The sequence below is a fragment of the Pempheris klunzingeri genome, chromosome 20 (genome assembly GCF_042242105.1).
Source record: "Pempheris klunzingeri isolate RE-2024b chromosome 20, fPemKlu1.hap1, whole genome shotgun sequence".
Classification (NCBI taxonomy): domain Eukaryota; kingdom Metazoa; phylum Chordata; class Actinopteri; order Acropomatiformes; family Pempheridae; genus Pempheris; species Pempheris klunzingeri.
Window position 1 is genome coordinate 3,634,431 of NC_092031.1, and position 14,364 is coordinate 3,648,794.

At 42.7% G+C, this 14,364-nt stretch overlaps 1 protein-coding gene across 1 annotated transcript in view; it reads left to right on the forward strand.

Annotated features, from left to right (window-relative positions):
* The window catches only part of myo1d (myosin 1D), an 80,906-nt gene that overhangs the window by 19,921 nt on the left and 46,621 nt on the right, over positions 1-14,364 (forward strand). Inside the window, exons 4-11 of the mRNA XM_070851909.1 lie at positions 226-391; positions 1,061-1,114; positions 1,486-1,581; positions 2,143-2,259; positions 2,879-3,082; positions 3,497-3,642; positions 3,830-3,944; positions 4,130-4,300. Of these exons, the coding sequence (XP_070708010.1) occupies positions 226-391; positions 1,061-1,114; positions 1,486-1,581; positions 2,143-2,259; positions 2,879-3,082; positions 3,497-3,642; positions 3,830-3,944; positions 4,130-4,300 (1,069 nt within the window). The remainder of the gene's footprint in view (positions 1-225; positions 392-1,060; positions 1,115-1,485; positions 1,582-2,142; positions 2,260-2,878; positions 3,083-3,496; positions 3,643-3,829; positions 3,945-4,129; positions 4,301-14,364) is intronic.

Genomic DNA, 14,364 nt, shown 5'->3' on the forward strand with positions numbered 1-14,364 from the left:
TAGTTGTCAACAATTAATTGAATAACAGTAAACTGAATGTCTTTGGGTTGTGGACAAAACGAGACATTTAAGGACATCATGTTGGGCTTTGGGAAACATTTCTGACATTTTATAGACCAAACAACTGTTGTGGCACATGTGGGACTACAGATGTTATCACTCCAGCTCACAATAAGAGTCACTCCCCCTCCCTTAACCCTTTAATATCACCCTTCCTCCCCACAGGGTAAAAAACATGCTGCTTAAATCCAACTGTGTCCTGGAGGCCTTCGGGAACGCCAAGACCAACCGCAACGACAACTCCAGCCGCTTCGGAAAGTACATGGACATCAATTTTGACTTCAAGGGGGATCCCATCGGAGGCCACATCAACAACTACCTGCTGGAAAAGGTAAAGGCGGATCAGCCTCAGAGATGAAAGAGCGTCGTCACACCTGTCACGTGGTGATAATGAAGTTTGTTTGGATTCTACTTTATAGCTGTAGTATATACCTTGTGTCGTAAGTACATGTTTTCTCTTAAAGGAGTAGAAGCATTGAATATTTAGTATCACACAAACAGCCAAGCATCTGCTCAGGATTTGTTCCAGTTGTGCTGTTTTTACCCAAACAGTGCTGTTAGCTACGCGGTGGCCATCTTCCTCTTGTCCCTTGGTTCCCTACTTGGAGGTCTGAGTTGCATGATGAGATGAACAAGATAGTGCAGGAAATTAAAAACCTCCACTGCTGCACAGACTATATTACTTTTGGGGGGCTTTTCTGTAACCTTCACATTTTTCTTGTGAAATACTGGAAAGTTTTCCCTTTTCAGGCTTTCAAAAACTATTCAAATGAAACAAACTGAGAAAGGAACATCGCTCTTTGGTTGGAGTGCTCATTGTTCAACCTGTGACTATGCAAATAGACATATCGTAGCTCCACTTTAAAGCCTCTCAAGCCAAACACACTGGGAACCGCTGGCCCTCGGTAGCTTTTGCATTCAGACACCCTCATTTTATTTGTTGCTAGAAGTGCCTTTAAGCTGTTATGTTTACCTCTTTTATGTTTTTTGTCCCCAACAGTCCAGGGTCATTTTCCAACAGCCAGGAGAGAGGAGCTTTCACTCATTTTACCAGGTAAAGTGTGAGATTGTATTTACATGTGAGGAGAGCTAGCTGTATGTGTGTGTGTGCAGTCATTATTTCTTTTGTTAAGCATGTGAAATATGAGTCCATGCAGCACTCCTGAGTCATCAAGAGGCCGTTTAATCCTCCATGTAGGAGTTTGGTGAGCGGAAAATGAGGCTGCAGTCTGTGTTGGATGTTGAGTGAACAGATCTTATCTCTATAGATGCTTTAAATCCAAACATGATGGATGTGAAACTACAGCTGGCACCATGTAAAGTTATTGTAGCTGCATAACTGCTCATTTATTCATTCAAAAACACGACAAAGGTGCTGTACGAAGTGTTGTAAGTAAAGTGTGTGTGTGTTTGGTCCTTCACTAGCTGCTCAGAGGAGCTCCAGATTCCCTGCTGCGCTCTCTTCACATCCAGAAGGACCCGACAGCCTACAACTACATCAAAGTCGGAGGCCAAATTAAGGTATTGCATACAAACAGACAACAACATGAGGCTGAGAGAGTGTAAGTGTTTGCAGAGGGCTAAATAAGAGCACATGACTTCCAGATGTGTCATCAGAGCTTACATAACTTTTCAAACAAATCACGTATGTGAGTATAAAGTATCACATGCTGAAAAAGTCTTTATTTAGACTTCTGCTCTGCACGGCCATCTTCGCACGAGCTTAATGACAGGCTGATGTCATGGAACACAATACAACCAAACAGCTGAGGTGGCGGTTTGTACACAGTGTGCCTCAGCGGCTCCTTTTTTTATAGCGAGACATCACAGTTCAGCAGCAGTTTGTTGTTTAATTAACTGTGGGAATTTGATATCCCAGCTCGATTAATTGGAAGAGAAAGGAAAAGGCTGCGACCCGGGACGAAGCATACACGAAAAAATTTAATATATCAGAATTTATATTTGCATCAGCAGGAATATTAACCAGCTGTCTAGTTGTAGAAAGAAACATTGCAATGATTCATCCAATCAACTGTCAGTAATTTGCCGTCCTCCTCCGACGTTCCTCCTGTGTCCCCTCAGTCCAGCATCAACGATGGGGCCGACTTCAAAGCTGTAGCCGACGCCATGAAAGTGATCGGTTTCACAGGGGATGAGGTTCAGACCACTTACAAGATCCTGGCCACCATCCTACATCTGGTAATCCCTAATAATATCACATCATTTCTCACCCCAGCTGTTATAATGAAGTTCTGTGTGTAGATTTGTAAGATAAGATATTCCTTTATTAGTCCCATGATGGGGGAATTTACAAATGTGTGTGTGTGTGTGTATGGGTTTGAAAATGCTTGTGTTCCCTGTAAAGACTCGTGCAGTTTGGTTCTCGTTATAGGAAATATTGAGACGATTCTAACACGGTTATTTGAGTTAAGTTAGAACTGTTAGATTTATAAGCAGGTGCTGATTTTCAGGCCGATCTCCTTGAGACATAAAAGTGAATATTCACTCAGAGATATGTTTATTTGCTTGCAAGGAGATGTAGATGAGAATATCGAGTTAAAACAAGTTTTCTGATGAACACATTTTATCACAGTCGTTAAATCTGTATGCAAACGGAAGCAACAACTTGTGGTTTTACAGGCTGAACTGTTTCCCTCTAGCTTCCTCTGTAGGGTACAGACATGACATTGGTATCGATCCTCTCATGTAACTCTCAGCAAGAAAGCAAATAGGTGCATCTCTCAAAATGTTGAACTATTCCTTTCATGAAAAATGTCGTGCACTGAAGAATAGCTGTCCTCTCTGACTTCCCCTCTAGGGCAATATGACTTTCGGGGTGGACGGTGATGTGACTTTGATAGAGAACACAAAGCTGGTGTCTGTAATTAAGGAGCTGCTGTCCACCAAAGAGGAAAACGTGGAGAAGGCCCTGCTGTACCGCACTGTGGCGACGGGCCGTGATGTCATCGAAAAACAGCACACGGCACAAGAGGCCAGCTACGGACGGGACGCCCTCGCCAAGGTTACTGCAGGAGAGATAGAAAAATGCATGTTGTTGTCATCTGTGGGGCACTTTCCTGTAGTTGGCTGCTCCAAAAAAAGAAAGAAACAACAACTTTAGCCCGCTGATACCCGGAGGCTTGTGACATTTCGCTAAGTGCTCGGCGATATTTTTACAGTGATTCACACAAGCGTGAGTCACAATGTTATGACTCCAGACAGAAGCTGGAGACTGCAGAGGAACAAATGTATGTAGGCAGATTCAAGGCCAGCACCGTGGGCTTTGACTCACTGATACTGTGACACGTCGCTCTGAGTGACCCTTCTGTTACTGTTAATTGTCTGTGTGCTCGACTCCTCTGCACTCTAGCTCACCTGCTGGCAGCCAATCAGTCTGAGACACACATGTCACGTTTAACCTTTGTGTCGACCGCAGGCTATGTATGAGCGTCTGTTCTGCTGGATCGTGGGACGAATCAATGACATAATAGAGGTGAAAAACTACGACGCCAGAGTCCACGGGAAGAACACAGTCATCGGGGTGCTGGACATCTACGGTTTTGAGATTTTCCAGAACAACAGGTATGTATGAGACACAAGTCCTCCACCAGGATAAAACAGAAATATGACATATCTTGCTTTTGTGTCCATATTTACCATTCAGACATTTGTTTTCATTGCTCGTAACATAGAGCAAAGACCACACCTGCTTGCATCCATAAAATGATTCTAACATAACACTCAGTCTCCTTCGTCTCTTGTGTTGCAGCTTTGAACAGTTCTGCATCAACTACTGCAACGAAAAGCTGCAGCAGCTTTTCATCCAGCTGGTGCTAAAGCAGGAACAGGAAGAGTATCAACGAGAGGGCATCCCCTGGAAACATGTATGGACAACAGTTTTTGGTCCTACTGTGTTTCATTTTATTTGCTTTATGGTCTCAATGTTTCCAAAATAGTACAGAACTAAACCTTGACCTTTAAGAGCCACAAAGATTTCAGGACTTTTATTCAAGTATAAAGCCTGCTATGTATTTATGTCACCTTTATCATCTGTGCTCTTTGTTGTCAGATTGATTACTTCAACAACCAGATCATTGTGGATTTGGTGGAGCAGCAGCATAAGGGCATCTTCTCCGTGCTGGACGAAGCCTGTATGAATGTTGGCAAAGTCACGGATGAGGTTTTCCTCCAAGGACTCAATGGCAAGCTGGCCAAACACGCCCACTACACCAGCCGCAAGGTAGGACACCCTAGATACAGACCAGACTCAATACTCAGTAGCTTGAAATGTTTGACGGGTTTGAAGCTGGTCTGTGTTTCCTTTCACGTTCACAGAGGGCACTTGTGTTAATTAAAGAAAATGTACAATATTTTTCATATTACTGCAGACAAATTATGACATCAGTGTCTAATTTGGAGCAGCAACAGTTTGTCTACTCATTTGTTGATTCACAGAAAATGAGCTATTTCGATAATCAATTAATCGTCAAGGTCACTAATCAAGCAAAAATATTTTATGGTTCTAGCTTCAAAAATGTGAGAATTTGCTGCTTGTCCTTGTCGTAACATTAGACATTAAATATTTTGGAGTTTTGGAGTCTGTCAGACAAAGAAATACATCTGATGACAGGAAATGGATTGTCAGCATTTACCACTAGTTTCTGGCATTTTATAGACCAAGGAGTTCATTAGAAAATAATCTTTACGTTCATCTATTATTAAAAAAAAGTCTCAATTCTGAACATATTAACTCAACTAAAATTGTGGATTTTACAGAGCATGACAGCTGATTTTATCACAGATTCCCGGCAAAGACGAGTATAATGAAACAAACAAAAGAATAAACAGAACAGTATAACAGATGATATTCTAAACATGAAGCAGTGTATCAGATGGTGGTGAGGCCGGATGCTGCTGTAGTAACCTGAGAACACCAGGGGGCAGATTACACCGTGCAGTAAGTAACCATTAGCATGAGACATGAGAGAACATGATCCTGTTAGTTTTAATAATCAGGAAGGCTTACAGTCTAATTCACTCTAATGGCCTGTGCGGGAAGACTGAACATAAGCCAATTTACTTTGCAAACATCCCATTCTGCGTGGGATCAGGTGACTTAGATAAGGTGAAAGTCACTCATGGTGGCTGATCTGGGGTCAGTGTTTTCCACTTTCTCTGCGGATGTTGAACATGCAGAAGTGTGTTTGGGACAGCTGATGAGCAGACTTGGAACCACAGCAGTGACTGCAGTTGTCTCAGCAGACGCGAGGGGGCACGAGCTGTCAGAGGCAGCGAGCCGGGGTCTGACTCGACACTTTGCACAAGTGATGTCACTGCCAGCCAATGGGAGTGTATGGAGCCGGCGCTTTGCCGTGTTGGACTGGGTGATGGAGGGAGAGGGAGGCAGTGTTTACACATTTATGAGGAGAAGCAGAGAAACAGAGAACTGGGAAGAAGAGAGGGAGCGAGATGGTGATGCAGTGGATATGATTTGATGACAAGTCGTTGGTAGATGTAGATGTTTACTCTATATTTCTATGTAGAATGTAAAAAAATACTTAAAGCAACAGGCTACAAAGTGAGGAGGCACTTTGGCCGACGGCCTATTCAGAGGCTTCCTGGCAACTCACATGCAATGCAAAGAAAGAACGCTGAGCCGACCCAGTGGGAACTGAATCCTGCAGACACTGTTACTCCTTAAAGTTCACGGTGAATACAGCACACAGTGACGAGGGAAATGTGCTGCAGCGTGTATTGATTGGTGAAGCTTCCCTTTAGTCCCATCATCCTGGAGTCAATATGCTCCCTGCTGTCGCCCTTCTGCTGCTCTCTGACCTGCCCCCTCTAAAAGACATGTGAAATGAAGGGTTGAAACTTCCACTGATCCAGCTGCTACTTCCAATATTGGTATGAATCAATATTAGCCAGAGACTGTACTGTCTGAGGTCCTGTTGCCAGGCAACATTAACATAATGGCTGACTTTTTGTCAGGAAATGGTGTGAATTGTTGGGGGCTTCAGTAGATCTCCAGGGCACTCTGGGGGAAGGAGGCAAAGTGTGTTAACGTTTGAATTAACAGTCATGAAAGTGCATCTAGCCAGAGAGCGTTCAGGACGAGGCTTCATTTTTAGTGTTGTTGTCGTTCGAATGAATCTGCTGAGGCGAACGTCCCCACATTTAGCATTTCTGAGCACTAAATAAACCTGAAATAAATGGTTGATAATGCACTACAGTGTGGTTGTAACATGTAGGTTTATTATTGCGCAGTAAATTCTAACTTATTCTGTACTGTGTTCAGCTAATTTGTTCATTTGTTGGCCGTCGTTTAGCCTCCACTGTCGGCTGCACACAGAGGGAGTTCTGGTTAATGACAAATACATTAATAACACTAATATGTGCTCACAATAGCTTACAACAATATAGTATAATAAACAATTTAGTAAACGTTTATATACGGTCTATAAATTCTAAACAGGACGAGCCAAAGTAAACTGCTGCTCGTGTGCAATAGAATTATTCATTGTCGCTTAAATTAGCTTTTGTACAAAGTAATTCAAAAAATATGAGCCGCACATACCAGATACTATAATTTACTTCTTTCATTATGTACTACAGAGAAAACATGAGTGGGGAGTTTCTCATTACATCGACCCCGGTTTCACCAACTTCATCATTAGAAACACTGCTGTGGTTAACAAGCAGAGCATCCGAGGGTTCACATTCATAGAAATGGTCGTGTTGCCTCCCAGCATCAGCGGTGGAACACTTGATTCATCCATCAAACACGATAGAGCCGCATGGGCTGAATGAAATCTTGGACCTGAGCTGTTTTTGGCAGTGTAGTATTTGCACGTTGATTGATATGAGGGTGATTCATGTTGAGGGTGATTTATTGTCTTACTCTGACCCATATGGACACTAATTGAGGAGGTGTAGCAGTGGGACTGCCATGCCTCTAATGAGGCATTATTTTCCCAGCACCGCCTAGTGGTCGTAGAAATACTTGCAGTCTTTTCCACCCTGTGTTCTTCTAGTAGACACTGAATGCACCTGCTGCTGGCTGACATGAGAGGATGCTCCATCTAAACTATTTATTGTTCTTTGTGTGAAATTATAGAAAAGCAACGGTTCTGGTTAAAGCTTGTTGTTTGCACTTCTGCACAACTTTAAAAATCTAATTTGTGCTCACCGCACATACCCACATACAGCAGAAATGTAATTAAAAAAGTAAATCCTACTGCTCTTCTTACGTGTAGAGTTTGTATCTTTTAATAGTCATCTTACTGAAAACCAGATTTATTTTAGAGTCTGTATTTGTGTTACATTCACATGAATGGAGGAGAACCTTGAGATTGTTGAATTACTCGCAGCCAAAGAAAAAAGAGAAATGCACCCTTTTCATATTAGAGTGGCCCAAAATAGACATCTTAAGCCACACTCATGTTGCAAATCAGCTCTCGGGAAAGTTTTGAAAATTTCAAGGCCGTGGCGATACAAAGTGTACACGAGCTCTGCAGACTTTAAACATCCACTGTGGCTCTCTAACCTCCGAGCTCACATCGCTTCAAGTCTGTCTGCCAGGATAAAAGTGTGAAGGTGGGAAAAAAAAAAGATGAAGAGAGAGAGAGAGAGAGATTGGAGAGAGAGAGGGGGAGGAGTGCAGGGAGCGACTGGGAATTAAATGCATGAGGAAGTGAGATATGCACATCAAGGGAGAGAGAGGAGGGTAGAAAGGGAGCAAACCAGGGCTGGAAACTACAGTAAAGGATGACTGATGCAGCCCCTGTATCAGGGGTATATTTCTGGTCTATTTTATGGCTCCACTAATCAATATTAATACGAAATGACTATGAATAACGTGAAAGGGGTCGCTCACTGTAGCAGAACCACAGAGAATTATTATTCACATCTGCAGCTCCCCTCCTTCCTTCTTTTCAGACTACCGTAGCTCATTGTTTTGGTTTTCTGCCCCTCAGACTTTGTTCTCATCAGCCTCATTTCCAGCTGCAGCAGGCAGCTGCTTTCAGTTACGAAGCTCAGACAAACAGTCGGCCACAAGTTGGTGAACACGGCCAAACAGTTAGCAGCTGAAGAGACAGATATTTTTATAAACAACTAAAAATAGAATTCACTCATTCATCAGGTAGACTGGAACTCAACTCCAAATGAAAGCTACTGTTGCTCTCCGTCTGTCCGCTGGATGTGTAAGCAAGCAAATTTGCTTTTATATTTGCTGCAACAAAAGGTGAAAATGTGTCAGACGTTGTATTTTACAGCTTCTGCTGCAGCCAAGTGGCCAAAAAACCCTCAAAGCTTCTTTTTCATACTCTATTCTCTCACTCTGACTGTTATAACACACACTGTTGTTCAAATTCTCCACACAATGGCTTCATGAAAAAATACACCTCATTCATATAGAATTGGAAAAGTCAAGTAACCATCAAATTGTAGGAGGATGATGATGTAGCACAACTTCAGGGAGGACATGCCATGTAGCTGAAAGCTTAAAGTCGTCAAGCTGCTTGTCTGCAAGGTCAAGAATGAACCCTGAGTCCTCGCTGCCGCCGCCAACACCAAACAAACAATATATACATCATCAGTTTCTGTTTCACAGTGACGATAGAGAGAGAGAGAGAGAGAGAGAGAGAGGTGCAGAGGAAGAGAGTGAGTCAGAGCTGTATTCTGGGAGATGTTCCTGTAACCTGATCTGTGCTGTGTGTCTGCATTGATGCTCTCACCCTCCCTCCCTCCTGCCCGCGCTGCTTACCCAATTCATTCACTAATAATGCATGTCCACAGTGCGTGCACATCATTTGATGGCACAACGAATGCACGCAGACACACATTAGAGGCACGTGTCCTGAAAAGACCTGATAACGGATGAAAAGCAGAAGGGGAAAGAAAAGTTTAGATGGCTAACAGATGCACTCTGCTGTGGTTCTAAACTGAGCTTTCACATCTCGCTATGTCATGTTGTTTTTCACTGTGGTGATGAGAAATTCTTTTTATTGGCTTCCAGGCTTCTCAACCTTGTTATGAATTAATCAGGCGCTCTTGATGCATGGCAGCCACGGGCTTGTTTACAGAGATGTCTTACCTAAAGGGAAACGCTTGAATTTGATGTGATGCTTCAGTGGGATTTATTTTTTTTTGTCTGTGCGTCGGTGCAGTGGAACTCGGCTGTCTCCACTTGTTTTCCGTCTGATTGTGTTAACTAGACACCACACTTTGATCACTCTGAACTTTAATGAGTTTCATAAATGTTTTACTCTTGTTGACCTGCTGCCTGTAGGTTAGTCCCACCAGAGGACTGTTAGCTGTCCAGCTGCTTCAGGAAATTACTACGGCAGTTTTAAAGATTTAACTCTGTATGTTTGACCCACTTTAAAGCGGCTACTTCACATTAATAATGGACTCATCTATACTCGATACTTACATATATTTACTACACTAACACCTGGTATCTCATCGTTTCGGTTCATCAGCCCACACCTGCACCGTTCTGATTTAGCCTCGCTGGTCTTCTCAGCATTGTTTTCTTCCTGTTTTACTGCCCTCAAGTGGTCAAAACAGCTGATAATGCAGGTTTTAACATTTACTTCTTCAGTGGGAACCAACGGGCTCGAAGCTCCAACATCAACCTTCAATCAAATCTTACCTGAAGCATCAACACACTTAAAACTGTACAAGCATTCATCTCTGTTCTCTGCTACCAGCGGATGGCTACAGTCCTCTCTCCTTGTCTCACTGTCTCACTGTATGTTATTTTCATCTTTCCTGCTCTGCTCTTTCACTTTTAATCATTTGCTGAGCAGTTCTTTTTGGAGCTTTCATCGCAGATTTATTTCCTGCCCCTCCCTGCTCCTCCTTCCCTCTTTCACAACAACACTCTGTTGTCTTCGCTTCCTTTATCACCTTTTTTTTTCCCCAACTTTCTCATGTGCCTCCACATTTACTTTTCTCAAGTGCCTCAGCACGTGGTGTGTACAGGTGCAGCATACTAACACGATGCGAAGTGTGTGTGTGTGTGTGTGTGTGTGTGTGTGTGTGTGCGCACATGTGTGTCCTCCACCTGCTGCCACATGTATGAATGCATGTCGGGGGTCTGTGCTAAGTGGTAAAGCTTTCATGGGCCATGTGTTGGTGATGTTAATCAGAGATGCTGTGTTCATTAGCTCCAGGGAGGCACAAGGTCAGCAGCAGCAGCAGCAAGGACACATGGAGAAGACTAATCGATTAAGCACGAAGCTTCTAGTGGAGATAGAAGCCAGCAGTTCAGTACTGACACAGTTTGATGGGTGTTAACGTGAGTTGTACACATACATACGTCTGTCTAGAGTGAGGAGGGAGCTCAATACTCACTGTTTTCATGCCCTGACAGCTGCCAGTCAGCGCATTGGGCATGAAATGCAAAAATCCATCTCCTCATCTGCTGCCTGGATCAGCTCCCGTGGTCCCACTGTGAGTTCTTGACAGGTTTGGAGGCCGTCAGACGCCGCTCATCGGGAGGTCTGGCGTGCGCCCACGTACAGTAGATGGCTGTTTGGTCCAGGGGCCGGAGAGCAGAAGGGCACAGGTGGCAGACAGGATTGCTGGAAAAGCGATTACAAGAGCTGCTAGAGGGGGGGGGGGGGGCAGTGGACAGGTGTAAGGGAGGGTCAGACTGAGGTGTGAGTCATCTTTTTACTGGGAGTGTCAAAACAATCTGAGTTGTTCTTCTATTGTAGAGAAGTCTAGCAGGGGTGGAAGTGTCAGGAAGCTGTTTGGGCTGTGCTGTAATGTGGTCCACACAGATTACCAACGGACTGACAACAGATGAGCCAAACAAGTTTGCCAGGCGAGTTCAGGGACTAGTGATGGAAACTTGAAATGTGATTTGACATCTTTGAGTTGTAGCTATTTTAGCCTTCAGGTGCTTACAGATGTTGACAGTAAAGCGTTCTGAGTGGATACTTGAATTAATTCAGTACTTAATATCTTACTTATCAAGCCACCATCCTTACATTTGGATGGACTGACCCTTTATGAAGACATTTGGCCAGAACTATCAGTGGGTATTGTGCCTGGCCTTCATAAAGACTTATAGGACATCTAAGTCTTTCCAGGGAGGTATAGATGGGTGACTAATGAAAGGAAACCCACAGAAAGTGTATTATATACTGTAGCTAATCTGTGCCTGTCCTCTGCAAACAAAGTGTGAAGACACATCAGGGTAATAAGAGCTGAACTCTGCTGACTGTGCTGCTGCAGTCACTCCACATTGTTCTTGTGACTTTTCCTCTCTTTCTGTCTCTCGCCTTCCCACCTCAGCTCTCCCTCCGCTCACAGTTTTCCTGCCTGTTTTTTCTCCGCAGGCACCTCTAATTTACATGCTCCCGTCACGCCCTCCCTGCTCGGTTCTGCCTTTTGTTATATTTATTACTTTTGGGACAAATCAGAACTAACACCCCCTCACCTTCGTTTCTTCTGTGCAGCTGCTGTTGAAGTTAATTATTGTTAGTTTTTTTTTTAATATGCGTCACCTTGTTCCTGTCCTAGCTCAATGTGCTTTCAGAGTCTCACTGTGCTTTCTGTGTCCTTCATTAATCTGTTGATTTGGCTGTCAGTAATTCTGCTATACAGACAGTTTTCCCTTTTCAAAGGAGAAGAGGCTCATATGAAGGTAGAGGACTCAATCATTAGTTTGCTGTTTACAGCTTCTTAACAGCTTTTCATACCTGAAGAGATTTGAGTGTGTCAAATAAATGTATGTAATTCAGGTGAAAGCAACTTGATGCCCACTCTCTCCTTTGGCTCTGATAAATTGTGAACCTCTGTATTGTTATTGACATTTTAATAAAAGATTAATCACAAAAACAATCATGCTACTTGCACGTGCTACTGGTATTTAAACGTGTAACCTTTGCTGGTCCTGGGAAAGCTTGCTGAATTCGCTCTTCTTCAGCACTATCCCTGCTTTACATTCATGGCGTGGTCCGCCTGAAGCTGCTCAGCATAATCACCGAGTTTTACCGCCTGAATTAGCATCGCTAGCATTTCCAGTGGAACAGCTGGGGGTTAAGTATTGCTCTACAGTTATTAAGGGACAGCAATATCATCTTTTTTTTCTCGCTGCACAGATTTCAGCTGCTTGTGTCGGGGTTGCTTGTCTAATTGGCTGCTATCCATGAAGATGAGGAAGAAAACAAGAATTACCAGACACGTGAAATCGAAAATGACCCAATGTATTTGCTATTTTATATATTTTTCATTTATTTTAGAGTTTTCAACCTCAGCATTGAATACATTATAAAGAGAGGAACACACTGATGAATGTAAAGATGAAGAAAATTATTTAATTAGTAATTGCTCTAACAACTTTTACACAAGTAAGAATTGCTAAAATACTGTAAGACTTTTATAATAATTACTTATACTTGTCCTGGCAGCATAATTGACGACGGCAACTTTGGCCACAACTAATAATTGTTTCAGAGTTATTTTGGAGTGTTTCTGTGGGCCTGGGTACAGCTGCTAATTAATGTCTATTAAATGCAAAAAATAACTAATTAAATAATTAAAACAGTCCAAAAATGCCTGCTACAGTCCAAAAATGTGTCTCTTAATTGCTTGTTTTGTCTGTCCAACAGTCCTAAACCAAAAGATATTTAATTTGCAATGATTAAAAATGGAGAAAAGCAACAAAACTTTAAGAGAAACTTTAACCAGCAACAATTTAATATTTTTCCATTTACTGATATTTTTTTAATTTGCCATAGTGTAATTTGATAAAAGTGGCCATACTGTAGGTTATGACGTGTCTGAGGAATAAATGTTGTCATATAAATAACTTGATCAGTAGAAAGATGCAACTTATTCCTACTGTTGATCATTTCTCCTTAATAAGATTGTCTCTCTCTGGCCTGTTGGCTCATTCCTCCAATCCCCACTTCCTCTTCCCATTATTCTGACCTTGTTCTGTTTCTATTAGTTTGCCCTCCCTCTCTCCACACACACACACACACACACACACACACACACACACACACACACACACACACACACACACACACACACACACACACAACCCACCATCAACCATCACACCCTTGGCCATAACATTAGGCTGAATCCCAAACACAGGGGAGGTGCTTATGTAAAGCTGCCAAAGTGTGTGTGTGTGTGTGTGTGTGTTGGAGTGTGACTGATTGTGATGGATGAGGGGCAGCGTGGCTTCCAGCAGATGCAGGCTGTCTGTCTGTCAGTGCATCTGTTTCTCTGTTTGTGTACATTTATGTTTCCTGCAAGTGATAGTAGTGTTTATCCACTGTGTGTGTGTGTGTGTGTGTTCTTAATATTCAAACTGATTAACAGTTCATTTCATTTCCTATCAGAGATCTTGAACATTCAGACCTTTCTGAATTGGTGGCATCACGCATCCTGATATTTTTCATAAAGTTTTGATAAATGTGTTCATTTAAACTCTTTTAATAACATTTTCTTTCCTTTGTTTGTTGAGCGCAGAGCTGCTGGCAATAAGAACTTCAGAGAATATAACTGGAGGCACTTCAGTGCGTCAGTAGATTTCTAAAGTGCCAGGGAGGTAAATAGTTTAGTGATTTCACTGAGGAAAGTCACTGGGATCAGTCAGACTTACTGTGTGGTTTTGATTCCAGCTTTGGACCTGAATCAGGCCCGACTGATTCATTCAGCCCTCTGATGTAAATCTGTCTCTTTCTGTAAGGTTCCTATTGTGTTTGCAGTATTTGCTTTCTTATGGGATTGTTCCTTCTTTGATTGCCTGTGTGATTGTCTGAGAGAGTGTGTGTGTGTGTGTGTGTGTGTGTGTGTGAGCACCGAGCCCTCAGATGATTCACCAGTAATGGAACACACAGTATTGGCTCAGCTGACGGAAATAGCATCTAGGTAGAGGGCGAGGTGGCTGTAAAAGTTTTATTTGTCGGATGTGTTTCTCTTTCTTCCCTTCTGCTGTTCTTCTGTTTCAGTTCACTTCACTGCCAAAAGTGTGTGGACGGCCAAACATGTCACTGTGGCTGGCGCCTGGCTTAGTTTAAAACATATATATATTTAACCTGCCAGCACTGACTGACAGACACGGACACTGAAACTGAAGTGTTTGCTTACTGACTGAATCTGGTAAACCCTGTGCTGTAGTCCTGGGTGGATGGATGAATTCATCAATATTCATATTTCCAGCACATAATTCCCCTAAAATCACATATTATTGTTTATAGATCCAAAAACATAATGCATTGTGTCAAACAGTGAAATGTAGAGGTACTAGTCGGCTGATTTTTTTGGAAT